The sequence below is a fragment of the Vipera ursinii genome (genome assembly GCF_947247035.1).
Source record: "Vipera ursinii genome assembly, chromosome: 11".
Taxonomy (NCBI): domain Eukaryota; kingdom Metazoa; phylum Chordata; class Lepidosauria; order Squamata; family Viperidae; genus Vipera; species Vipera ursinii.
The window spans coordinates 19,983,690-20,011,214 of record NC_139524.1 but is presented as its reverse complement, the minus strand read 5'-3'; the positions used below and the strand labels follow the sequence as shown (position 1 = coordinate 20,011,214).

At 44.2% G+C, this 27,525-nt stretch overlaps 1 protein-coding gene across 2 annotated transcripts in view; it reads left to right on the top strand.

Moving 5' to 3' along the window:
* Nucleotides 1-27,064, top strand: part of RORA (RAR related orphan receptor A) — a 51,806-nt gene extending 24,742 nt beyond the window's left edge. For both annotated transcript variants that reach the window (XM_083371255.1, XM_083371254.1), the window contains exons 2-10: nt 12,547-12,632; nt 15,686-15,827; nt 16,654-17,052; nt 18,972-19,093; nt 19,434-19,566; nt 20,698-20,805; nt 21,158-21,268; nt 21,822-21,934; nt 22,928-27,064. In XM_083371255.1, the coding sequence (XP_083227381.1) occupies nt 15,815-15,827; nt 16,654-17,052; nt 18,972-19,093; nt 19,434-19,566; nt 20,698-20,805; nt 21,158-21,268; nt 21,822-21,934; nt 22,928-23,092 (1,164 nt within the window). In that variant the 5' untranslated portion in view covers nt 12,547-12,632; nt 15,686-15,814 and the 3' untranslated portion in view covers nt 23,093-27,064. The remainder of the gene's footprint in view (nt 1-12,546; nt 12,633-15,685; nt 15,828-16,653; nt 17,053-18,971; nt 19,094-19,433; nt 19,567-20,697; nt 20,806-21,157; nt 21,269-21,821; nt 21,935-22,927) is intronic.
* The last annotated feature ends 461 nt before the right edge of the window (nt 27,065-27,525 follow it).

Genomic DNA, 27,525 nt, shown 5'->3' with positions numbered 1-27,525 from the left:
AAATTGCTTAGGTTTGTCATATTTGGGAGACGCCAGGCCCATGGAGGCAGCAGAATTGCAGGGGTGATAAGGCCACTCTCGGTGCCTAGTTGGGGTTTATTGAATAAACGACAATGGCTGTGTTGATACAACAGGCTAAGCCGAAAGCAAATAAATCATACTGTGACTTGGTGTGTGTTGTGCAAACCAGGCCAAAAAGTCAACATTGGGTTGTTTTGGAGTTTTCCTGTAGCTTTACTCTGTGGAAAAAATATTCTTAAAAGCATCTGCTGACCCCTCTCCTCCTTCCCGGACATTGGAGACCTGCCTTTGGTTAAAGGGGGGATGTGTGCAAACGTGAGACCGGCTGTAGAAAAGGCAGGTTTTGTATCATTCCTCTTCTCTTTTCCCTTTCCCTTCCTTTCCCTGTCATTAACTGAATCACCATGGTCCTTAAGCGGACCCCACTTCCCTTATCGACTTTTTTTTTGTTGGAAATTGGCCGGGAAGGTTACCAACTACAGTTAGGTGACCACAAGATGCTGCAATGGCCGGTTGCCAGATTGCGCTTACAGGGTACATGAAGGTCGTAAACAGAGGAGGGGTGAATAGTGACTCTTTCCGAGGCTGTCGTCATTTTGAACAGCCATAAATCAAGGACTGCCTGCACAGGAGCCAGTTCTGGCAGAGGTTAAGACCACAAGGAGGAGGAGGAGGAGGAGGAAGCAGCGTAAGCGAGGGAAACCCACGACAAACCCCACCTGATTCTAAGTGATGAGAATCGCTACCGCGGGGGGGGGGGGGCTTCCTACACAGAATTGCGGCCTGGGGTGGCTCTTTCCCCCCTGGAATTTATCTCAGAATTTGACAACCTGCCCCAGCTTCCTAACTCTGACAGGGAGACCCCCTTGGCCAGAAACTCCTTCCCCAGTGCTAAACTCTGGATTTCAAAAAGGTGGCTTATTTACGCGAGCCTCCTTTCGTGCCATGCAGGGTGCCCCCTCTGCCCAAATGGGCTCTTGCACCACCCAGCGACTTTGGTTCCCCCCCCACCCTTTTCTGGTTCCCAGGCTGCAAGAGCGCCGTCTCCCCCCTCCCCCTCCCCCTCCTTTTCCCGCCCCGCCATCCATCGCTGCCGGCCTCTTGTAAGACGTGTCCTCGGCTGCCCTCGGAGTGCAGATATTTGCAGAACAGAGAAAGGATTATGTTCCCGCTCGGATACTCGATACAGGGCAGGCCAGTTCATTCCCCCTCGGTGGGGCTTTGCCAGGGCTGCATTGTCCAGCTCTATTGGCTGCTCCCATTGGCCGGAGAGAGAAGCCGGCCCTTCAGACTGAGCCCTGTCAGCTGAATGAAATGGAGGGGGGGGCACAGCGGCAGCCCAGCAACGGCTTCTAAATGACTTGTCAAGATCTGTCCATTTTTCTATGGCTTTTTTTTCCTATCCTGCCCGAGTTTGGAATACCAAGTTTATACTGGAGGATTAGCAATCTAGCCAGCTCTCTCTTTTTCACTCTTTCATTCTCTCTCTCTCTCTCTCTCTCTCTCTCTCTCTCTCTCTCTCTCTCTTTTTTTCTATATTTCTTTCCTTTCTCTCTCCTTCTCTCTCTCTTTTTCTCCTTCTCTTTCTTTCTCGTTCCCTGTTTTATTTTTCTTTCTCTTTCAACTCTTTTCTTTCTCTTTCTCTCTCCCTCTCTTTTTTCTCTGTCTTTCTTTTTTCACTTTTTCTTCCTCTCTTTTCTTTCTTTCTGGGAGTGGAAATCCTCCCCATCTGCCCAGGTTGAGAAACACCGCTGTAATACACAATCCCCAGTCCTCCAGTAGTGCGGGGTAACTGGCAAACATCTGGGAAGCCACAGGGCCACGACTCAAGAGCACATTGGACAACAAGCCACCAGTCTCTTCGAGGTGTCAGAGAACAAGATCCTTCCCCATTTGCTGAAGCCTCCCTTGATTTGCCTGAGGGAGGGGCAGGAGAGCGTCTACCTGGCTTTGACAAGGCACCAAGAAAAACAACTCCCAGCTTTTAATAGCAGCTTAATGGGCCAAAGTCTGCAGGCGAAGCTTTCCCGTTTGCACACTCCAGAAAGAGCCAAAATTAAAGCAGTTGGCTGGAAAACTCACCTATTGATCAGTTTTGCTTGTCAGTTTAGAAGAGGAATTTGACTCCAGGGTGGATGCTCTACTCGAGACCAAAGTGCCCCCCCCCCTGTGTGGTTCAGCAGGCCAGCAAGTCTATTTTATCTGGAGACAGAGAAGAAAATCTGCATTTACCCCCCACCCAGCCCCACCCTGGTGCATTTTGTGCTACCGCTGAAATGGTAAAAAGCTGTTCTATCAATGAACCTCGGTGAAGCCTTATAAGAAAATGCATCAGCAATCCAAACAGAGGTTGGGGTGAACCTGGAGATTTTGTCCTCCTGCTTGGGGTAAAGTCTTCCTTGCATCCTTAGAATCAGGAATCACGTGCTGCTTAGTCCCCCACTTACATCCTCCGCTGGGTCAGAATTTCTGTTATGCATTTTGTTAGGGAAACATCAACTGCAGGTAAATTTACAGTCACAATTGGCACCCCGTTTCTAAGCAAGGCGGTTACTGAGTGAGTCGTACCCGAATTTACAACCTTTTTGCCACAGTTGTTTAGCAAATCACTGCTGTTATTAAATGAATCACCCAGTCGTTAAGCAGATCTGTCTTCCCCTTTCAACTTTGCTTGTCAGAAGCCAGCTGAAAGGATCACAGAGGCTGATCCCATGACCCGCGGGATGTGGCAACCCTCATGCTGGATTTTGATCCTGTGTCCGCAGGGTTATCGTAATGGTTGTGAGCGTGAGGACCGGCAGTAACTCATTTCTTTTTCCAGTGTCTTTGAAACTTCAAAGGGTCGCTGAACGAATGATTGTCAGTTGGGGATTCCTGGTAGATCAGCGTTTGTCATTGTTCCATCAGGGTTGAGACGGATGGAGCCTGTGGCCATCCCAGTTTAATTGCCTAGGTTCGAAATCTCGGTTGGAATGCCAGCCTTGTCTCTGTTGTACAAAATATGGGCAGGTTGCATTCTTCCAAGCCCTCTCCTGGCCCATCTGCCAGCCTCCTGAGAACAATTGTGGTTGGTGTATCTGCTGTGTTGTAATTATCCTTGCATAATGGGAAGGAGAAGCATGCCCTGCCTCGGTGGTTGGATTGCAGTTGGGCAAGAGGCGGATCAGCGTTGCTCTTCCACCCTCACATTAAAACAGTGGCAACCTGTAATTGCCTGGGAGCAGGTAATTTGTGTCACCCTCTTACATAACAGGGCAAAGCAAAGCAGTGTACATCCTCCTACCTTACGACTCCCATTGCGTAACTTTTCCACCCCTTTGTTTAAAACACAGGCAACTAGTCCTCAGGTTACAACCAAAATTAACCCCAATTTTTTCCGTTGTTAATTGAGAAATCTGTTAAGTGAGTTTTACCCTATTTCATGACCATTCTTGCCTCAGTCATTAAGTGAATCACTACAGTCGGTAAGTTAGGAAACTGGTTGTTAAGCGAATCAGGCATCCCCATTGACTTTGCTCGTCAGAAGGTCGCAGAAGGGGAACATGTGACCCCCTGGGACACTGTGACCGTCATAAATATGAGTCAGTTGCCAAGTGTTCGAATTTTGATCACGTGACCACGGGGATGCTGCAACGGTCGTAAGTGTGAAAAACAGTCATCAGCCACTTTTTTCATTGCCGTTGTAACATTGAACAGTCACTCAATGATCTGTTGTAAGTCAAGAACAACCTGTAGACACCCCCCCAAATAGGTAGCTGAGCTCTCTTTTTGGATAGCATGCAGGCAGACTTTGGAGTCGAAGGCCTCTCCAGTTGCACTGATGTTGTACAGCCACCGAGAGGTCATCTCACACTTAGTTGGGAAGTAAATAAGCTTATTGTTGTAACCACCACTCATCCCCGCGTCATTTCAGCTTTCCAGACAAAGCTCATGTATCTTCAGCAGATATTAATTCTGGGTTTGTGGTCTCTCATTTCTTTACTCTTACCTTGGCTGGAAATTGGGGGGACCTAGAATCGGAGAAGAGGAATTAACATAACCTAATCTATCCAGTGCTTTGATTTCCTGCTGCCTGTGGGATTCTGGCAGTTGAAGTCCATCCCTTTCAAGTGGCCGAGGTTGAGAAACATTGGTTTATGGTTTTACTATCCAGTGTAATCAGGGTACCATATAGCAACCTGGTCCAATCTGAACTGCGCTCAAATCAACCTTCAAATCGTTGAGCAGAACTGAAAATTTCTGAGAAGATGATTTTCTTAAAGATGGGATGGAGATGGTCCCTTTTTGTTTGCACAGGAGCTAATACAGAACAGATTTTTTAACAGCGTGGCTAATTCTTTTCAACTGAGCCAGTGTTGGCAAATATGAAATATGCTAGACATTGGCAAAAGCTTAAGCAGTAATTACAGGCTTCCTAAATCTGCAGAGGGTAAATAATTACAGGTTTAAAAGTGTTATTGTGAGCTGCAACATATACCATTTTTTTTTTATCTTGCTCTTTTGAAGCTGTAAAAGCACAAATCCTTTGACAGGATTTGTTGAGGCTTGGAAATGGTTCTCGTAAGCACCGGTAGAGATATAAGCTCTGATCTCACAGGAAGTTTTCGTGTACAAGACCCACTGAACTACTTTCGGTTGACTAAACATCACCGCACGTCTCCTGCCTGTTTAAGGTCATTATAAATCCAAGCAGCATTGAATTCGGAGTTGGTTGTGTGCTGAGTGCAGGTTCCTCAAAGCAGTATTTTATTTTTTTGTGTGCAAGGATTGAGAGGTCTGATTAAATCACTAGTGCTTTGTTCTAAGTCAAGGACATGGTAAGAGCGTATGACTGGATGATAAGAAGACAGAACTTTATAGCTTCTGTTTTGTATCTGAATTCTCTCCAAAGGAAATTAGTGCCTCAGCTGCTGGTAGTCGTGGTTTTCATCAAAGGGAAAGGAAATTTCAACTCTCTGTGATTTAAAAGAGTTGAGGGGAAGAGATCAGAATATGTAGCTAATTTAAACACATTCAGTTCTGCAGGAACCAAGGGATTGCATACCAAGGATACTGAAGGAACTCCTTTTAGGTGATCTTATCAGAACTCCTGGAGAACTGGCAGGATCCCAGAAGAGTGGAGGAGATCAAATGTGGTCTCCGTCTTCAAGCAGGGAAGGAGATGGACCTAGGAAACTACAGACCTGTCAACTTGACGTCTACACTAGGCAAGGTCCACAGACGATTATAGAAGTGGGAGAAGAGTTAGTCTGTGTCATGATGTCCAAAAAATTAGCATTCTTTTGGCTAATGTGACTTGGAATCCACTACGGGGTGGAAGAATGTATTCATTTATTAAACAAATACAGTATATACGGCTAGCCATCTCCCAAAAGAAACTCTGAGCTGAATGGAAGAAGCAAAATAAAACTGCATTAGAGTTGAGTTGGGATTCGGCGATGGTGAAAGTACAGACTGAGTGGCCTGGTGCAGGAAAAGAGCTCTGACGACATGGAAACACCACATTGTGGCATTGTATATACCTGAGCCCCAAAAACATACGTTTCAGAGGAAAAGGAAAGAATCCTCCGTTAAATTGTTGTGACTAAGTTTGTCTACCATAATCGGTTAGTTTGCAAAATGCTGCTGTAGTGTCAGATGTGGGGCAATCTAGACAACATCTGAAGGAAGGTGGGCTCGACTCATCTTGACCACACTAATGGTCAACTGGATGGGAGATGATGAAGCAGCAGCAGCACCAGATTGGGGTAGCAAAACAGCAGCAGGGTTAGGAGAGGAATCTGGACCGGTTGGTAGACGTCTGGGTGATTAGAATCAGAAACTTCATGGTCCCCCAATGACAGTGTTGGTACACTGCAGCTAATTACTCTGGAGCTACAACCCTGAAGTCCCTCATTGTATCGATGCTGTAACTTTGCAAGTCACAATGCAACAATTTTGTATCAAAGCATTGATACAAAAGCATTGATACATTGCAGAATCAAAAATAATTTTGAACAGAAGACAACCAGCCTTGCCTCTTCCCAGGCTGGTTACAATGATGTCTTTCTTCCTTGGGAGCTAATGTAAAAACTAGTTGGCGGTCTTTCGGATTCTTCTCTCAATAAATAATTATTTTTAAAGGCAAACTTGCTTGCTACATTATTTTCTTTCGTGGCAGCCTTGAATGTGCACGATTAGATCGCTTATTCCTTGAGCAAGGATGCATTTATTTTATGTCGTATTATTCCTCTTCTACCTTTTTAGTAATTTTGGGATTTATGGTAAAACAATAAAGGGGGAAAAATAAGCAATTCTCCCCAGTCTCAGAGGGGCTATGCGTAAAAGGTTCCTTTGCCAACGTTAAACTGGATTTTAAAGAGTCAGCTGATTCTAACAGTCTTTGTGCACAAATAAACTTGATCTGACTATTGTTCCTGCGCTTGTTTGATGGACTTATGCAATCAGAAACCTCGGCATTTCCTTTATCGAAAGCAGATTGCGGGGCCGCTGTCATTTGGGAGACTGGCTTTAAATAGATTGAGGGGGTGTTAAATATATTAAAGTTAACTTGATCTTGCTTGGAAAGGGATGCCACCCAGGTTTACCTAAGAGCTAAAATGTTCGTTGCCAGAAGAAATAAGCGAGGGCCAGCAGGTTTTCCTGAAGAATGTTTGGTCTTTAGTTATACCCAGTAAGTAATTAGCATCAGTTTAATTAATTAAATAGGTCTCCACATAGTAGTTGAAACCTACAGTCCATCGCACTTTTTCATCCCAGCAGGATTTAGCCCAGATTTCTGGAGAAAGTCATCCTGCGTGCTGTTGAAATATCCTGCATGAGAATACAAGTGGCCCTCGCTTACTAACCAATCACTTAGTGACCATTCACATTTAAGACCAACCCCCCCCCAAGGTACTTAAAACCCAGATCCGAAATGTCAACAGTGACACACAGACACAAGACCGTATTTCGAGTGTTGGGAAGCTGGTCACATTATAAGGCTCATTGCAGTCTATGGTCACATGACAGTGAACGGACTCGCTTTACGACACAGAACATAGAATAACAGGGCTGCAAGGGACCTTGAAGGTCTTCTAGTCCAACCCCCTGCTCAGGCGGGAGACCCTCTACCATTCCAACTTTGGTGTTCGTTTTACTACTGCAAACTCTTTTTATGTCCACTGCAAATAAAGGGGTCATAAAATTGGGTTGGTCACAATGACTTAGGATGGAAATCCTCAGCTCCGTTGCAGTCCTAAATAGAGGACTATTGTACCTACTTTTTACTACCAATAAGGGTCTAAAACTTTGGTGGGAACAAATCCTGGACCTTTTGAATCTGGTTGAAGGGATGGTTTCATATTTTTCCCAGCTTTTAAAAACCTTTCACATTTCCCTGTCGGATGGCTCCAGTTAAAGATGTCTTTTTACCCAACTCCAGTTGGGCCTTTCAGCAGTGATAAAGGCTAAAGCCGAACCACACAAGCCACAGCCCCTCTGTCTGGGGGAAAAAGCTCTTTAGAAGGCTGGGCTCCTGCCAAGCCCGGCCTGGGACGAAGGTGGAGAGGCTTCGGTTTTTCCGTCCGAACGCAGCCGAGGTGGCAGAGCATTGATGGGTGCTCGCCCCTAGTCAAACCTTCCTGACACGGCTCGCCTCAGGCCTCGAAACATCTGGCGGATCAACCAAGAATAATTATTTCTATTTCTGCTTCAACCGCATTCCTATTTTCAGGGATTCTTCAATGCCTCGAGACATCTTTTCCTTCTTTTTAAACTGGAGGATGAAATGTTTGCTTGAAGAGTTTCAGAGTCAGGACTTTTCAGCAGGAAAGGGGTGATTCACTGGTAGGTTTTAGGACAGCCTGGGCAGGAGTGACTTACTGGACACGGAGTCCTGGCGCCAGAGGACTGAACCAGCTTTGGAGGAAGTGAGGATGAGACAAAGTCTTGGCAAACGGGGAACAAACCGAATTCTCCTGTGTGGATATTCTCAATCATCCAGGTCACGGTTGTCCCAAAGATGCTTTTTCCAAAAGGCAGCTGTTCTTCCTTGTTATTTTTCCTCTGAAAACATTTTGCTTCTCATCCAAGAAGCTTCTTCCGTTCTTCAGAATGTAAGAAGCTTCTTGGATGAGAAGCGAAGTGTTTTCAAAGCAAAAACAACAACAAGAAAGTCCCATTGGGAAAACTGAATTCTCAGGGTCCTCATTCTGTAATCAGAGTTGGGCCCGCAGCCCGGCTCTCTTCAGGTGACTTTGGCCACAGGTTGAGAAAAGAAGTGTGGAAGCAGATGCCTTGAAGGACGAGGGATTGTGCCTTCCAAGGACCTTGCACAAACCCCAGAACGGTCTGGAGCCTCTTGTGTGTTGAAGGAGACTGCGTGGGGGAGCTTGCTCGAGAATAAGGAGCCTGCGTGGTCTGGTGGTCTGTCTGTCTGGGACCCAATGCTCTGAGCAGGGCACTGTAGGAAACGCTTTGACCATTTGTTCATCGCGGCTAATAAGGTGGATTTGCTTTTCTGGGCTTCAGAAGGACACCCTAATAGTGCCTTTCTTGAGGAAGGAAAGGAGGAACGCAGAACATAGAATCACAGGGTTGGAAGGGACCTTGAAGGTCTTCTAGTCCAACCCCCTTCTTAAGCAGGAAGCCACGGACAGCATGGACTGGATGATGGAACTTTCTCTGTTGTTCTTTCCTTTCTCAGCCCGAGTAAGGTTCCTGTCTGAATTGGATTTCTACTTAGGAAACTCCCAGCCTTGAATTCTCTCTGGATCGTCTCTCATTTTTATAGGTATCTGCCTGTCTGTGGTCCACAAGGCCAGTCTGGTCACCTCCTGAACTGCCCACCTTCCTGTTGGCTTCTTGCTTTCTTCCATCCTGTTTTGATCTAATTTCTGGGTTTCAGTCCTGATCCATCACTGCACCGACTTTGGGCATTCCCTTCCAGCTCTTTGTAATCCAGGATTGTCCAGTAAATCACTTTACGTCTTGTGGCAGTCTTGGTTCTATGGGTATTTGCATCTTCTGTGCTTCAGGGGTCAAGTTTCCAACATCCCAAAAGAAGGAGGACCAAAAGAAAAAAACATTTTTTTGGGTGGGTGGCATTTGAGCTGGAAAGGGTGCTCCAGAATCCCTTGCAAGGTCACGGAGGTTATTGAGGTACCACAACATGATTAGTCAGTTGTAAAAGATCTCTCCTCTGAATTGCTTCTTTTGAACATGTGAACGTGTGCTCATCATAAGGTTCTTGTAAAAAGAGGGAGCACGAAGGGTAGAAATCCAGAACTGATTTTTATTTATTGCAGGAATGATTCCCGAGGACCCACTACTTTAAAGACAGGTTTAAATGGTTTTTTCTTTAACCAACTTCATTGGCTCTAGTGACACCTAGTGGCCATAGAGAGCATTTATCCCTTTCCCCCCATCCTTAGTTTAACAGAACTTACCGGTACATTGCCTTTTTCATGTAATAGTTTTGACAATACGAGATTGCTGCTGTTGAAGTATTTTGTGTACAGGAAGGGTCATGCCTCTTTTAAGGCTGTGGTGCTATTTGACCTTGATCTGAATGCTTCTGGATGGGCAGATCTGCATATTATGTCCCCATGTGGCAACACTTAAGGATTGCCCACTTTTCGTACGTATGTGCAAAATTAAACAGATTTCCTTAGCATTTTTCTCTTTTTTGCAGTAACTTTAGTACACTGGCTGCTGATTTTAATTATTATCCTGGGGATTTTTTGGTCACATACTGGTTTTCAAGCTACCAGGGCTTCTGATTCAGCTAAGAAGGCCTGTTACTGAATGCGCAAGAGTGCGAATACAGCCCTTGTTTCGGTCTCATTAAAACAGCTGAGTCCTTTTCCTGTCATCATCCAATTGCTACGTTGGCAAAGTCTAGTCAAGCTAATATAGAAAATAAAAACTCAGTTCTAGAGAACCATCAGCTTGAAGATGTCTGGACTTCAGCTCCCAGAATTTCGGGGCTGTGCTGGCTGGGGAATTCTGGGAGTTGAAGTGCACACATCTTCAAGCTGCCAAGGTTGAGATGCATTGCTTTAGAGAATATATTTAGCCCAGATAGTGCCTGGCCTTTTAAAGGAATATTTCATCCTACCCTATCCATACATTCAGTTTAACAACTTGTCAAAGCCCGAACATTGTTACTAGCTTTGGATGATTTAGGTGAATCATATCTAATAATCACGAATTTCTTTAGGGCGCCTCAAAAATTATTTAGGTAATGGAGCTGAAAATGCTCTGCTATTAGGATGTTAGGTAGTCAAACAGGCCATGTTTAATTCAGTTGCTTCCTTCCTCTGCGTTAGAAGGGGAATTCTTATTTGTGCTCCTAAATATGTATGAGTGTCGGGGACTGTATAGCGGCATATTTAATCAGTCGACTGAGAAGAAGCAAAAATGGGCTTTTCTAAGAAAAATTGCTGTCGTTTTTGATAAGTGTAGCTTTCTGCTTTACAGAGAGAAGAAGCTTACAAGAGAAACTTTTCCTACGGTAGTTTATGCATTATTCTGAATGGAAGGTTTGCGAATATAATCCTTTGCAATTTTTCTTAAAAAAATATTTCTTCTGTTCCTACTTTCTCGACTTCTCTTTTATTTTGCGACTAAGTGAAGGCATTTCAGGAAACAGACACAGATAGTTGGGCTGTTTCTCGTTCCAAGACAATTCTCTGCATTTTTGAGGTTGGCTGCATCATAACATCTGGAACATCTGCCCGTTGGCTCAGTTGCTCTGCTCAGCTCCTCGTTTAACTTGAAGCAAGAGCGAAGTAGAGTAATTATGGTGGCCAAGCAACGGAGCATAAAGCTGCCCAGAAGCAGGGTCTGGATTTTATGCTAGTCCGCCTAGGATATTTCTGGATCCTGCATTCCGCTATGTAAGGTAGTCCTCGACTTAATGACCTGTTCTTTAATGGCAAAAAATGCCCATTTGAAAGAGTGGATTTGGACTTACGGCCGCAAGATTCACTTAACAACTGCCATTAAAAATGGTTGAAAAAGTTGGGCCTGGTGATGTGGTGCCTTGACTTACGACCACAATGACTTACAACTGGCATTCTGATCCCAACTGTGTGGTTGTAAGCCGAGGACTACCTGTAATCAGCAATGGGACCTCGCTCATCTCTCCATTCCTTGATCCCCAAAACAGCCTCTACTGCTCCTCCACATTAACTCCGTCTTTGGCATAGTCTAAGACTACCGGATCTGTTCTCCATCCAGCTGTGCAGACAAAATCCAGGCCCCGGTTGAGACCAGAGGCCAAGGCCTGCATGCTTGAGAAGGACCATCCCGTCAGCCCCACCTCACCATAAATAAATTTGCCACCTGTTCCATTCTGGTGGATAAAAGCCACCATCCTGACGTATAACTCCAGGAAGGATTATTCTGCGAAGGCTTAACCTTTTGTAACCCAAACCTTTTGCCGCAGAGTTCAAAGCGTGGCGATTCTCTGCTGTCTTGCAACCTCTATTGCCAACAGCTTGACGTGCCAAGAGGTTCTTGGCAACAATATGGACATCAACAAGAGAATTAACTGTGCTTTAACTTTTCGCCGTCTGTCAATCTGAAAAGGTGTGGAGGGGTTGTGGGGAACGGTTGAGAGAAGGGGGGAAGTTTTCTCCTTGCAAGGAACAGCTGTGTCTCTTGCCAGGTTCTTCTTGAAGATCTGAGCCAAGGTCATTCAGAAGACCGGCAAGGTGATCCATATGAGTAGACTTCAGTAGGACCAGTTAGAATCCTCCTATGTCTTACTTAAATATAAGCCACATGATTTCCAACCCATAACTAATTATCTTCACCTGGAATGAATTCATTTTGTATAATTTGGAAGTACATCGGTTGATCTAAGTAAATCATCCCCAATTTATAGTCCACCAGGTGTGATGGTCCTACTGGCCAGGTGGAGGATGGTCTTAGTCATCCAAGACATCTGAAGGACAGCAGATCCTGGGGGAGACCCTTGATCCTTGGGAGGGTATGACATGGGTAGATTGGCATATAATGAGCCCATCCCAGCAACAGGGAAATCAGGCTGGAAAATTGTACTTTTAATCTCTGTGGTTTCTTACCCAGTGGGCCAAGATCTGAGTAAGCCAGCTTGATTGGAATTTTATCTGAACGGTATCGTCTTTGGTAGCGATTTAGCTTTTATGAGATCAATGCAATTGTATGTTGCCGTCTTTAGATCTGTTGTGATTTCTCTTCCCAGCACCGTGTTGGCCAAAGTGAGACCTCTTGAGTCCAGTCCTTCTAGGTTTGGAAATACTAAATCTGACAACATTGTGCATTTTTAAGCCCCCTCTCAAATGGCCCATTTTAATAACCTGAAAGCTATTATATAACAAGCAGCCATAAATTAGTACAAGGCCCTGGGGGAAGCCGCACCGTTCAGCAATGAATAGTTAATGTGGTAGAATGTTGAGCAGGTTATTAGTTTTCAATGTACAAATGCTGATCAGGGAATGCTCTTTATAAGGTATTTAAAAGAAAATATAATTAACTGGTGGCGTGCTTCTGTTGCAGCTCAAATTGAAATTATTCCATGCAAGATCTGCGGAGACAAATCTTCAGGAATCCATTATGGTGTGATTACCTGTGAGGGTTGCAAGGTAAGCTTTATATTATACAGAGAGATTGAGAGAGAGAGAGAGAGAGAAAGAGAGACATACATATACACACACAGAGAAACACACTTGTGGTTGTTGTGTGTCTCTGTGCGTGCGTGTGTGCGTGAGAGAGGGGAAATTACTGTATCTGTTTATCCACTGACTTATTTGTCTTTCTGCAAGATGAAATACCTAATCTGGTTAGCAATATTACATACAATCAATAATCTGCCCTGGGTGGATTTTAAAACTTCCAGTTGCAATTTCTCTCCTGAAGCTTTCCGGCATTCCTGGTGGGAGGCATTTACTTTTCATCTTGCCCTTGAAATGAAAAAGGGCATCCCTTATACTTTTGAACGGCTGTTTTCTAAATTTCAGGGAGCGAATTGGGCACTTAATTTCAACAATTGAAGCGTTGAGGGGCTGCCCGTTATTCTTCGTCCTACTGCTTTTTACTTTCACAGAGGTGCAACGGTTTGCAGCAGTGAAGCAGAAGCGGCTTTCGGGCAGAGTTGTCCACATTTGGCAACTTTAACGCATGTGGATTTCGACTCCCAAGCCTGGCCGGCTGGGAAATTCTGAGCGTTGAAGTCCACAAGTCTTAAAGTGGCCAAGGCTGGACATGCTTTAGGCTGCCTTGACGCTGGCTTATCCTGCAGCTGGAGGGTCCCCTTGGATTCTTCTTCCATTTCTAATGTTCTGAGCAGGATCGGCGTCTGTCCTGAGTGCCTGGGAAAACATGACTTTTCTTTTTTGAAAGGGACTTCTCTAGAAAAAGAAAGACTGTGGCTCCGTTGCTTTCTGTACTTTGGGCTGGTGAGGCTTTGCCAGGTGGAAATGCTGCTGGGAAAATCTTTTCATGCTCTCTGGTGCTTTCCCGAGAGATCCAGCAGGCCCTCGGTGTGCAGGTCCCACTGAGGCAGGAAGGCGAGCCTTCCCTGTCGCTGTATCACCTCTTTTCTATCCAAGGCGAAGATCCTCCTGATCAGCTCCCTTGAAGAGCTGTGCTGGCCACACGCCTTCTCACACCGCAGCCAGAGTTGGCCTCTGAGGGCACCTGTGTGTTTGCCAGGAAGGCCAAGTGGTCCTGAACTGACCGTTCAAAGTCACGACAGCACTGAAAAAGGTGGCCTAGGGCTATTTTTTGCACTAACGACCACTGCAGCATCCCCAGGGTCACCTGATTAAAATTCAAATGCTTGGCAACTGCCTCATATTTACAACGGTTGCAGTGCCCTTGGTCACGTGATCCTCTCTTGCAACCTTCTGACAAGCCAACTCAACGGGAAAGCCAGATTCATTTAAGGACCATACGGTTCACTTAACAACTGTAGTGATTCCCTTAATAACTTTTGGCAAGAAAGGTCATGAAATGGGGCAAAAACACTTAGCAACAGAAACTTTGGAGTCCATTGTGGTCATAAGCTGAGGACTCCCTGTGTTTTTATTTTGATCAGATGGAGCGGACAGGAAACAAAATTGAACAATGTTTTGCTTTATGTCGTCTGAGAATCTTCAAGCTCTCTTGCATAAAACTCTGCTTTTGCTTTGGAGGAATTTTTACATTCACCTTCAAATACCTTGTGGAGAAATGGGTGGCAAGCAAATTTAATAAATAAAATAAGCAGACAAATTTGGTAAATAAAGCAGGATGTTTTAAATAGATCGTCATTTCTCGGATCCAGAATTGCCTTCCGTGAGTCAGGAGCCTTGGCCACCCTGACGGTATCCTAGGCTAGGGTGTGATTAAATAATATCCTAATTTTCAGGCTAGAAGGCAGATGAATCCTTTGCCCAGTGATCCCAAAGTTCTGTAAGTGGAATAGAGGTTTTTTTAAGTATGTTTGTTTTTAAAATTCTGAATTAGGGGTAGAAAATTGGTAGAGTAAGGGAAAAACAACTCTCTGGTTCCTAATTGGCAATTATTGGAATATGGTGAAAGGTAATGATACATGGAAATCTGTAACTGTTAGCTATAAATCATGAGATTATGAAAAAGTCTTTGTTGTCACAGGCTGGTGTGTATCCCTTTCAGAAGGCTGCCATTAGAAGGCAGCAAGGCAGCTGTCAGCTGTTTTCTTGTAATTAAACAGCCAATGAGCAGCTAATTAAGACATATGTGTATACAGAAGTGGAAGTGGGCATGTTAATGAACTGTAGGAATCAATTCATTAAATGTAAATTGTCAAAAGACCAAACACGAGCTTTGTGACTCACAGAAAAGGGAAGCCCAGAAACACACACACACACACACACACACACACACACACACACACACACACACAGACTTGGGAGAGGGAGGGCAGCCGTTTCCTCTTTTGCAGACCAACTCCTTGGCCCCCTCAGTGGTCCCCAGCAAATGATTTAGACCAGGGGTCTGCAACCTTGACAACTTTAAGACTTGTGGACTTCAGCTCCCAGAATTCCTCAGCCAGAGCTGGCTGAGGAATTTTGGGAGCTGAAGTCCACAAGTCTTAAAGTTGTCAAGGTTGCAGACCCCTGATTTAGACCAATCATGGCAACTTTAAGACTTGTGGACTTCAACTCCCAGAATTCCCCAGCCAGCAAGATCATAACGCTCTTAGGACCTGCCCTAAGAATCGACAATACAGGTGGTCCTCAACTTACGACCGCAGTTGAGCCAAAATTTCATGTTGCTAAGGGAGACAGTTGTTAAGTGAGCTTTGCTGCATTTTGCGGCCTTTCTTGCCCCAGTTCTTAAGCGAATCACTGCAGTTGTTCAGTCACAGGGGGGTTATAAGTGAAACCGGCTTCCCCCCGTTGGCTTCGCTCGTCAGAAGGTCACAAAAGGGGATCCCGTGACCCCAAGCTACGGAAACCGTCATAAATACAAGCCAGTGGCCGAGTGTCTGAATGCTGATCATGTGACCACCAGGGGATGCTGCAGCAGTTGTAAGCGTGACCAACGGCCATAAGTCGCTTTGTGCAGGGCCGTTGCAACTTCAGGCGGTCCCGAAATGGAGGGTGGCAAGAGGAGGAGCACTTATACGGCCCCCCTTCTCTTCCCCCCTGGGTCCCCTCGGGCTCCTTCGCAGGGCTTCTTCAGGAGAAGTCAGCAGAGCAACGCCACGTATTCCTGCCCTCGCCAGAAGAACTGCTTAATCGATCGGGCCAGCAGGAACCGCTGCCAGCACTGCCGGCTGCAGAAATGCCTCGCCGTGGGGATGTCTCGAGACGGTGAGCCCCCCCAGCCCCGCTCGGCTCTCTCGTGGGTCTGAGAGAGAGGGAGGGAGGGAGGGAGAGGGAGAGAGGGGGGGAGAGAGACCCTCCTTGGCTTTTGCCAGCTTGTCCACTACCTTGAAAGAGTTCATTTTGAAATCCCCTCATAGCCTCGGGGATTTTGGATTCCCTGCATCCCCGCTACATAGAATTATCCAAATGTTACCACGTCATTCGACACTGCAACACTTGTGTTTAAGCCACCAATGGGTGGCTTCTCGAAAAGACGTTTCCTCACATCACAAAGTGTAACTTCAAATTTCCTTCCTTCCTTCCTTCTTTCCTTCCTTCCTTCCTTCCTTCCTTCCTTCCTTCCTTCCTTCCTTCCTTCCTTCCTTCCTTCCTTCCCTTCTTTCTTTTCAGACGTAGTCTGAAATCTGAGTGTTCAGACAGGTCTGAATCCCAACAGGGTTTAAAACGTTTGTCTTTGAATGACATCAGAGATGCAGATTCCTGTGATTCAGGGGGAAAGAATCTACTTTTTTGCATCAGAGAACCCACATTTAGGCACTTCTGCAAGTTAAACACCTTAGTCCTTTTTTAAAAAAAATCTAGCTGAAATGTAGGCCTGATCAGTGGCGTTCTTTTTCACATGAGATGGCCCTTTTGATTTTTGCCCACATATGAACCATCCCTTCAGACTCTTCCATGGCAGGCTTCTCAATCTGGGCTACTTAAAGATGGGTGGACTTCCATGCGGCCTTTGAACGTAGCCGTCTCCCAAGCGCTGGCCTGGCGGTAAGGGCAGGTGACCAGAGCTGTTTTTTTTTTTACTCTCTTCCAGCCGTCAAGTTTGGTCGCATGTCCAAAAAACAGAGGGACAGCTTGTACGCAGAGGTCCAGAAGCATCGGATGCAGCAGCAGCAGCAGCGAGACCACCAACAGCCCCCCGGAGAAGCGGAGCCGCTGACCCCGAGCTACAGCATCACGGCTAATGGCCTGACGGACCTGCACGATGACCTCAGTAATTACATAGATGGTCACCCTCCTGAAGGTAGCAAAGCCGACTCTGCGGTTAGCAGCTTCTACTTAGACATACAGCCTTCTCCAGACCAGTCGGGGCTTGATATTAATGGCATCAAACCAGAACCAATCTGTGACTACACACCCACGACGGGCTTCTTTCCATATTGCTCCTTTACCAATGGGGAGACTTCTCCTACTGTGTCCATGGCAGAATTAGGTAATGATACAGAGGGGGGAAACCGTAGTTGCTCTCTTAGTTGCCTTTGGATGGAAAGCGACACCCCACCCTCCCAAGAGGGTCTCTGGGCCTAGAAGTCCGTCCTTTCCTCTAGATACAGCTTGGCTCAGGAAGAGTGGCTTGGTAGTCCCCCATTCCTGCTTGGGCTTTGTGGGTTGATAGATTGGCTATCGATTGGCGCTGATGATGTTCCCCAGTTTGGGTCACGAAACATCTGCAAGAAAGCCACTAAGCTCAAAGAGCACCAAGAACCCCTCAGCTTGGCTATTTTAGCTTTGTTGGTCTTCCAGGCTGTCTCAAAGGGGAGGTTGTGTGAGTGTTGGGTTTTTTTCTGGAAGGGAACTGATTGTCTAACTCTCCCCATGCAGTAATGATGACCCAACATGCAGGTTTTGGGTGAGGATGGCCAATGGATTTAGTGCAACCTTAGTAGATACCAGTTCAACCAAGACCTGATGTACAATGCAGAAAATCCAAATATATTCCTCATTGAAATGGGATCTAAGCTTACAGCATTGCGTTCTTGCATGTCTCACGTCCATCTCCACAAAGAAACTCTTTAGTTAGTGGTTACGGCAGTTATTTCTGGGACTTCCCTATTTAATGGCTTATGAAATTAAGCTGCTTCATCTGATTTTATTTGGGGGCAGCCGGACCTGTGATTAAAAAATGTGCTTGTGAAACCTGCACAGCCTGGTGTGCAGAAAGCCCCTTTACACAAAGAAGTAGATGTGGGTCTGTCTGCCAAATCACGGCCAAGAGGAGTATTCTTGGTGGTGAAAATTATTTACGATTTTGCCCCACGTGAACTCTGTTTGAAAAGCAATTGTGTACGACAGTGAAAGATAGTTCTTGAATTACAACCATTTGCTTAGCAATTGTTCTAAGTTGGAGTGGCCCTGAAAAAGTGACTTGCAATCAGTCCTCACAGTTACGACCGTCACGGTATCCCCGTGGTCACGCGATCAAACTTTGGGCATTGTTGTATTTATGACAATGATCCCCACCCGCAACCTTCCCACCTGGCTTCCAACAAGCTAAGTCAATGGGGGAAGCCGGATTCGTTTTAACGACTGCACGGTTCACTTAAGAACTGCAGTGATTCACTGAACAGTTATGGCAAAAAGGTTGTAACACTCGATGGGATTCATTTCCATTGTTTAACAATGGAAATTCTGATCCTGGCTGGGATTGTAAGTCAAGGGCTCCTGTTAAACAAAGGCTTCCCAGTCTGGTCCGAACCCGTCTGTCCTTGAACAGATGTAGCAATAACAGCCTCTCTCTTGCAGGTAATATGGGATAATAATTGGGGGAAATCGACCCGGTATAAAAAAGTGAATCTGTTGTCTGCAGCCTTTGTTTGACTAGCTCAGGGGTAGCCAGTTGGCTCAGGAATTTTGGGAGTTGAAGTCCACGAGTCATAAAAGAGCCAAGGTTGCCTACCCCTGGACTAGCTCCTTAGGTCATTTCTTCAAAAAGGACTGGATGCTTTGAACGGCATTCAAATACAGTGCAACAGCATTTAGATGCTACAGTTTCCTCCCCTACCCGTCACTTAGCCCCTCTCTCCTCTCCAAGCGATCAGAAACGGTGTCATTCAGACAGAGGCCAGGTGACCCAAGTCAGCTAGCCAGCAATAAGCCGAGTTCACAACTTAAACGTCTGGAAAAGTGCAGCTTAGCCAGAATTGCTTGGATCCGGGGCCAGTCATCCATCGCTCACAGCCTCTTTCAGGACCCGAAGCCAGGGGGAAAAGGATGCAGGCAGGCGCTGAGAATGAGAAGCCTCCTTCCAGCCCTGTGCAAATTTGCTGCTAATGAGAACTGGCGACTTAGGAGTTGCGAGTCGGGAACCTGTGCGGCCTCTTGGCTAACGCCTGGGAACTTTTGCTTTTCCAGAACACCTGGCGCAGAACATTTCTAAGTCACACATGGAAACCTGCCAGTACTTGAGGGAAGAGCTGCAACAGATCACCTGGCAAACGTTTCTGCAGGAAGAAATTGAAAACTATCAGAGCAAGGTATTTTTTTCTGGCCAATGGGGTTGTTTCTTTTGAAGATCCATTGTAGAGAGGTAAAGCACCCCCTTTCCCTGGGGTCCAAGCACTTCGCAATATAGGTTTTAAAATTAAAAAATACCAAGCTGTTGTAATTAAACTTGCAAATTGAAAAACAAAAAGGTGACCAGAACATCTCAAACAAGCAGTAGGGCTGTTCGAGTCCAGACCGATGCTCTGATTTCCCTTAAAAATCTGGGAGTTGAAGTCCACGAGTGCACGAATGCATTTTAATCGTTCGGAGTCTTTCCTGGGAAGAGTTCAGTCGGCATTGTGAAGTACTTGTCTTCTTTCTCTTCCCCAGCAAAGAGAGATCATGTGGCAGTTATGCGCGGTGAAGATAACAGAAGCAATACAGTATGTCGTAGAGTTTGCCAAACGCATCGATGGCTTTATGGAACTATGCCAAAACGATCAAATTGTGCTTTTAAAAGCAGGTTTGTGCCTTTTGTGAAACGTGTCTGCTTGTCTGAAGGATTGTGGAGTGTGGGTTGCAACGGGAATCCAATCTTCTCAACAGCTAAAACTACAAACTTTCCACTCAATTATTGTCAATCACAGGTTACTCCGGTTGCTCCGGGAGGACTAGTAATTGCTGCTAAAAAAATAAATAAACCACAGTTAAATTTTTTAAAAATGTCAGGAACAAGCCCTTTACGATGAATAAAACATGAAAAGTAGAAACTCCATTCACTATCGGAGAGCAGGTTGTTGCTAAACTCAACAAGGCCACCTGCAATCTACTGAAGTCCTTGTTCGTCATATCATTTATTGCATGGAGGATGTGACCTTAGCCTTTGAGGAGGCCATGTGTTCCTTCCTGGTGGTAAAGAAGAACCCAGACAAGGAAGTTATGTGACAGAGTAAGGCAAACGCTGAAATCCACATTCATTTCAGTTAATCCTAGAATCGCTACTGTAAATTATGAGGATTATTTGTGACATGTTGCTGAAAGATTCTCAAGAGGAATAAAAAAACCTGGTAGTCTAAAGCAGGGGTCCCCAACCCCCGGTCTGTGGATTGGTACCAGGCCGCAGCATGCCAGCAACTGGTCCATGCAAAGGAGCAAAGCCCCATCCATGGGATCCAGGCAGCACACAAAACCAGGCCCCCTCCGGTCCACGGAAAAACATTTCTCCACGGAACCGGTGGTCCCTGGTGCCCCAAAGGTTGGGGACCTCTGGTCTAAAGCAGTGTTCCTCAACCTTGGCAACTTGAAGACAGGTGGACTTCAACTCCCAGAATTCAGCTTGAAGACGGGTGGATTTCCCCATTCTGACTGGGGAATTCTGGCAGTTGAAATCCACCCATCCTCAAGTTGCAAAGGTTGAGAAAACACTAGTCTAGAAGGATCCTTTAACAGTAAGTGGAGAAAATACGTTTCCCCCCCATTAGTTTTATATATACTAAATAGATGAAATTGATTTAATAAATAACATATACAATCAAAAATGAAGTCACAGACCGTAACAAGGCATCCCTGGTGAACAAGGCACACTTTTAAAAGCAACCTGAAACCTCTTGTTTCTTAATATTGCTATTGAAAAATCTTTCTCTATTTCATTTAGGGTCTTTAGAGGTTGTATTTATCAGAATGTGTCGTGCCTTTGACTCTCAAAACAACACAGTATACTTCGATGGCAAATACGCTGGCCCAGATGTATTCAAATCATTAGGTAAGGCAATAAATGCTTCATTAGAATGAATGAATATTCTAAATGTTGTTTCTAAAAAGTGCTGCTTTTTGCAAACTATTTTTTATAAATATATTTTATAGAAATAACTCAAAGGATTAATCATAAATACCCAGGGGCACAATTCAGTTCCAGTATTCTTTAACCTTATATGAGACTTACGTGTTATGCAATGATACCCTGATATTTAAATTGAAAAATTAAGGGTTTAAGCTAGAAAAATACACCAAGCTGAGTTTTAATATACTAAGTACAAAAGCAGAAGCTGAAACTACTTTTTATCCTCTTGTTGCATTCTTTGGAAGAGACCCTGTTTGACTGTTTTATTTTGTAGGCTGTGAAGATTTCATTAGTTTTGTTTTCGAATTTGGGAAGAGTTTATGTTCTATGCACCTTACTGAAGACGAGATTGCATTATTCTCAGCTTTCGTTTTACTATCTGCAGGTAAGGAATCAATCTGAGAAAGTAATTCTGCTTTTTCAAATTCACCTTGAATATTTTCTGCTCCTGAGCCAAAATATTGTGTTTTTCCTTCAGAGCAATATATTTAGTTCAGTTCCAATAGTCTGCAGGTTTTGTTGCTGAAAACCTGACGTTATCTCTTATCTTGGTAATCCTGCAAGTCAAGTAGATGTTTTGGGAGAGGAATAACGTGGCATAGCTGTGGTTTTGGTTATCTCCTGAAGCCTGAAGACCCAGCAGCTCTCTTTGAAGTCTTCTGACTGACCCCCAAACTTCAGGGAAGATGTGAAGCGTTTCTTGAAAGAAACAGGAACAGGATGGAGAACCATCAAATGTTCCTCAACCTCTCTTGCTTTCTACCACGGAATGGAAGATGGCAGGTCATATGAGACTGGAGCACTATCTGTAGAGTAGCATTGCTCTGTTTATGGTAGTGGAGTTAACCTAAGACTTCAACCCAGTGAATAAAATGTCTGCAAATTGAAAAGAACCACCTGAATTTCCCCCCCCCTTTCCACTTTTTCCCCCCTTTTAGATCGATCGTGGCTTCAGGAAAAGGTAAAAATAGAAAAGCTCCAGCAAAAAATTCAGTTTGCGCTTCAACATGTACTGCAGAAAAACCATCGAGAAGATGGAATATTAACAAAGGTAATGAATCTACCACAATCTTTTGCACTTAAAAGTCTATTTAACTAACTAGACCAGCTGTACAACTTTCAACTGAATTAACATCCTCTTTTATGGAATATTTTGTGATGCTTGTTTAAAATGCGATGGAGGAAATTGCAGTGATTATCTAATAAAACTGAATAATGAAGGTGAACAAATTATGAGAAATTGCTCCATAGAACATAGATAATGTATTTCTTTCTTCTTGAGTTGCTGTAGATGCTGAACTAGAGTCAAGAGGCTTTGAATCTCAGGTTTAGCAATGGATCGGGTGTCAACTCTTTAGAAATTGGGCATCATTTATGCAGAAATTTTAATCTTAGGGAGATATCTCTTAAAATTGTATGAAGAATGATTCTTCCTCTTGGGAGGAATCCAACTTTCTTTATATCCTTTTTGACATTGCTACCAGAAGAAGAGATCCCCGTGGATAAGGCTGCTATTTCTAGATGAGCATTATGGGTCCCCTGCTCACCTATAGCCCATAATGCTTCTGAAAGATAATATTTGATTAGAGGGGAAGGACCACCCCTCTTTGTCCCTCAGCTTTTCTAACCCCTCTTGCTTTGCAGGCCCTAAAAATGGAAATAGGGAACAAGTAGAATAAATGAAAGATGAGCAACCAGTTAAAGAGGTTGTATCTTACAGCACTTACAACTTTTAAATAGTCATTTAAAAAATTGGCAAAGCAGCCCATCTTAACACGAAATTCTGGGCAGCTTACAAGGAAACAGTCTTTTCAGCCAGAACAGCAGCAAATTATAAAACCAAAAAGAGAAAGGCCTGGTGCCACCAACACAGCTGCTTGATGCAACCCATGAGGTTCTCCTTCCACCATGACCTCACCCCATCCTCCTCAAGGAGGCTTAAAAGCTTTTATGGCTGCTCCCTTGAAGCCCCCCACCCACCCACCCCGGAAAATAATGGCCAAACCCTTCACTGACTGCATCTATTTCACCTCTCCTCTCACAGCTAATATGCAAAGTGTCTACCTTAAGAGCCCTGTGTGGACGACATACAGAAAAGCTCATGGCGTTCAGAGCAATATACCCAGACATTGTGCGACTTCATTTCCCTCCTTTGTACAAGGAGTTGTTCACTTCAGAATTTGAGCCGACGGTGCAGATGGAAGGGTAACGGGGTCTTCTCGAGCCTTCTAGAATGGACACACGTTCAAGCAGAAAGATAGCAAGAGAGAAAGAGATTAAACAAAACCAAGACACTTTCGTGGCCCTGCTTAAGACGTAGGGAGCCAGCACACTGCACATCTTCCGGGCAGAGGCGCCAGGCGAAGGAGGGGAAAAACGAAGCAAGGGCCGAACTTGCTCGTCTCCTTGGTCGAGTTGCTGCGATGCTCACCCAGAGGGACCCTTTTTTCCTGTCTGGACTTCTCAGTCTTCAGCCTCTGTTTACACAGAAGAAGGGTTTCCCTCTGTCCTTGTAATTCACTGCCCACAGAGACGCTCACCGAACAAGGTCTGAACCGAATCTCCAGCTTGACTCCGGCGACTGGTGTGCACCGCAGAGGCTCCGCATCATCAGTTTTGCACAACCTTGCTCATGGTTTCATGAAGGACGATGTCTTTTCACCGTACCGTGATTGCCGCCAGGCGGAATGGCATGAAAAGAGTCCATAGCAATAGCATTATAATCTATTACAGGGTAAATGGGCATGAAGTCAATATATAGCAAAAGAGATGATATTGTTTATATATTGTTTTAATTAATATAAAAATGTAGTTAACTGGTATAGCTTTTATTGTTGAATTGATAAGGCACTTTCATTTTGCACCTTTTTTTCTTTTTAAATTATATGCTGGCGTGTTCAATGTTTGTGCTGCATGTACACCAGAAATCCAAGTTCAACGGAGGGTTGGGAGGGGGAGGAGGAGAGCACTGCAAAGGGGGTTGCGCTGCTATTTACCACGTTTCCTTTGGCAGAGAGGCTGGCCCAGGTCATGAGGTGCCCTTCCGTGGTCTTGTGCGAGGGGGCAGGGAGGGGAGTCAAGTTTCTAAACTCTTCTCTGGTTCTTAAAACCATGATTTTATTGGAGAAGCAAGAAAAAAGAAAAAAGATCCCCATTTTTAAACCAGATTGCTGACAGTGGGGATTGGAAAAAAAAAGAGCTATGTTTAATCACTTAACAAAATGTGTTGGTTTTCAGTAACATCTTTTTAAAATCAGCCCATTTCCTGGGGTGAGTAAATATGGATTCCGACAACCAAATTTAGACACTTGTGTTTTGGAAATATTGGTCCTAATACTTTTGTTTACATTTTGTGTGTGTTTGTGTATGTGTATGTGTGTGGAGAGAGGGAAACAGATTCAGCGTATTAAGACAGATAGGGTACATACAACTGTTTTTTCTCATGGATAGTGTCCATGGGCTTAAATCTTGTATTCAGTGCATGGAAACCCAACTTTTTGCTGAAACGGCTGGAGGCTTGTTAAAAAACCTGCTCTTATGTGTGGCTAATTTTTTTGTAAACCAAGAGTTGCTACTTGCACCTGTGCTTCCCAATTTGTTCCAAACAGAAGTTCCCATGGAGGGGGGCGGGGAGCTTGGATCACACAGCTGCCACCGCCACCTTGGTACCTTGGTCAGTCCACTATTTTGAAATCCAAAACAATCTGAATTCATGCTCTGCTTACCACGTGCTACACTTTAGCCACCTACACCTAGAATCAGGAGCAAGAAGCTCTATATTAAGAATTATATATATATCCTGGCCAATGAAATCCACCTGAGCAATCCTATTCAAATGCACAATCTGATCCCAAAAGCGGTGATACAAGTTGGACTCCAGTTCTCCTTTTGACATTCCATTTCCTCCTTGGACCACTTCAAAATCTTGGAGAGGGTCCCCTCAAACTAACCAGAAGTTCCAGTGGGAATCCTGGTCTTCATGGTTGTGTTTAGAGCCAGTGATCAAGGCTGCAATCCTGTGCCCTTTGATCTGTTGGGAAGCCCCGTTGAATTCAACGGGGTCTCTATCCACACAGATCTACACGAGGCTCTTGGGTTGAGTTCTTGAATCACCCGTATTTAAGGAAACCAACTGCATAATCTTTAATACTCGCCTATTTCTCTTTCCTGCCTCTTGAAATACAGTCTGTATTATCAGTGAATCTTAACTCACGTTTATCAGAACAGCTTAGGTATTTTTAATTTGTTGACTACTAATCGTTCTGAGGGCTGTTTTGAATTCTGATTCCAGTTATCTTTTTGGTGGTAAAAATGCCATCAAGAATGAAAGTGATTGAGACCTTTATTCATGGATACTAGTAATGTCAGCCAGACTTGCAAGCTACTCTTCTTTAAAAAAATAGGTTAAAAGTGTAGCAAGATTCAGCATCCCAATGATCTGAATATAAAGCCTTTGTAGGGATGTGTCTCCTGGTCTCAAGCTCTTTAATCTTTATCCTTGACCTAGAGATGACTTTACTAGGCAGCTAAAACTTATGAGAAGAATATTTCCATTCTTTGCTTTATCAAGCCTTCTGTAGGATCGCTTATGTCCACAAACCATAGTAGAGTTTGCTCATATCCTGTCATGTCTATGAAAGAAAAAAGTTGAGTTTTCCCAGCATGAGGACTTTTTTTTAGAGAGTTTAGTCTTCAAATCACGTGTCCAAAATAGGATAACTTGAGGTTAGTCTTTTGTGCCATGAGTGAGAATTCTAGGTTGACTTGTGGGATGATCCATTTTTTAAAAAACATTTCTCAGCTATCGATGCTCTTCTCAGGAGCCTTCTCCAGCTCCTAAGTTCAAAAGCATCAATCTTCCTCCTTCCCTGTTTCTTCAAAGTTCAACTTTGACTTCCCTAAAGAATCACAGGGAATTCCCCGGCTTGCTCTGTTCTGATCACTTCCTTTTAGTTAATAGCAAATTATATTTTGATAACGATAAAATGATGCTGATAATCCTCTTATGAAAGACGCCACGAATAATCAGCAATGTCTACTTTGAATGTCAGATCAGAGGGGAAACCTATTGGCAAAAACATAAAATCCAGAAATAAGTTTTAACATCCAAAGTTGGCTAGCCTAATACACTTGTTGGATAACAAACTCCAGGTGGGATTCAGCTATATAAAGTGTAGCATTCTCCGTGGTGGGATATATCAAAACTTCACAATATACCTGCAGGTAAACTCCAGAAAACTGGAAGTTAAAATTAATTTGGGTTTCCATTCTCCCATCCTATTTTGGTGGACCTATTGCACTATTTTAAAAGAAGGCATCTAGTCCTGGGCCTTGATGGCACGATTCTGTCTCAGTCGTCCTTCTATTGTTTAGAATTGTGAACTGACTTGATATGTGACATTCTTTTAAATTTGGTTGTCTTTTTAGGGAGCTTTTCATTGTCATAAGGTTGTCAAGGTCTGAGTGTGTGTACCCTTTACGTGTGGGGTATGTGCGTGTGTGGTTGTTGTTAGGCCATTAAGTGTCCATGGAATAAAGAAAAATGTGTTGAAGATATGTAAGTCAAAAATAGAAGGTGGAAAAAATATTCTATATAAAGCCTTGTCTGGACCACTTAGAGAGACTTCTATTTTTTTAACCCTTCTATAAATATTTGGTGGCACTTGAACTATTCCTGCAATAAAATGTGATTTGTGTAAAGGTAGAAACAAACAAAAAAGATTTTGTAATGTGAAAAAAAAATGAAAGAAAGCAATGTAATTTTTCTAAAAAAGAAAAACAAAAAACAAACCAACTTTGTATTATTTTTGTGGATGGAACTTGTCTACTTGTCTTTGGAAAAAAGCATTTGATTTCATTGAATGTGCCATAGCAGAGGCGCGTGGGTGGTGGGTTTTTTTCGTTACGTCATAGGTGAAAGGAAGTGATTTTGTGTTTCGGACATTCCGTAAAGCGTGAGGCCATCGCAAAATAGTTCTTTTTTAAAATGTATTCGCAAGCTTCGGTCTTTGTTGCTTTTTTTGCACACGTGTTTCATTTCTCTCTAGTGCAATATGGGCGTAGAGCACTTGCGGGTTTTACTCAGGGAAAATTACATATTTGTTATACAGGGTTTTACGTTGTCGTTTTTTGTGGTTGTTTGGGGTGGGGTGGGGGTTGAGGGGTGTTTTTTCTTTTGCTAAGGAATGTCGGTTGAATCACCTGTTGTCAAAGAGGCAGCCAGATAATAATCCTAACGCCAGTGCCAAAACCCCGAATCCTCTCTCCTTCCGGCCCTGCCACTGACCGCCACATCCCCTGACCGCTCTTTGTGTGAATTGGAAAAAGAGAAAAAAAGGCTATACAAGCACCTTATGATTGACTTTAACTGTGAATGACAATCCATCTTGTGATCGGTAATAGACGCCCAAGAACTTAGAAGTTTTGGTTAAAGCTCAGGGACCTTTCAAACTCTTCCACGGGGAGACCAGAGTTATGGGTCAAAATGCTTTTGAGAAACGTCAGGCTCTTCTTATATCGAGCAATTAATTGGGACAGAGCTACGTTTGTCCCGTGGAATGTCAGTTGTTTATATTCTCAACTTTCGGCTACTTAACCCTGTTAAAGATCCATCCTAAACCAACAGTAGTAGAGGCTTTACAG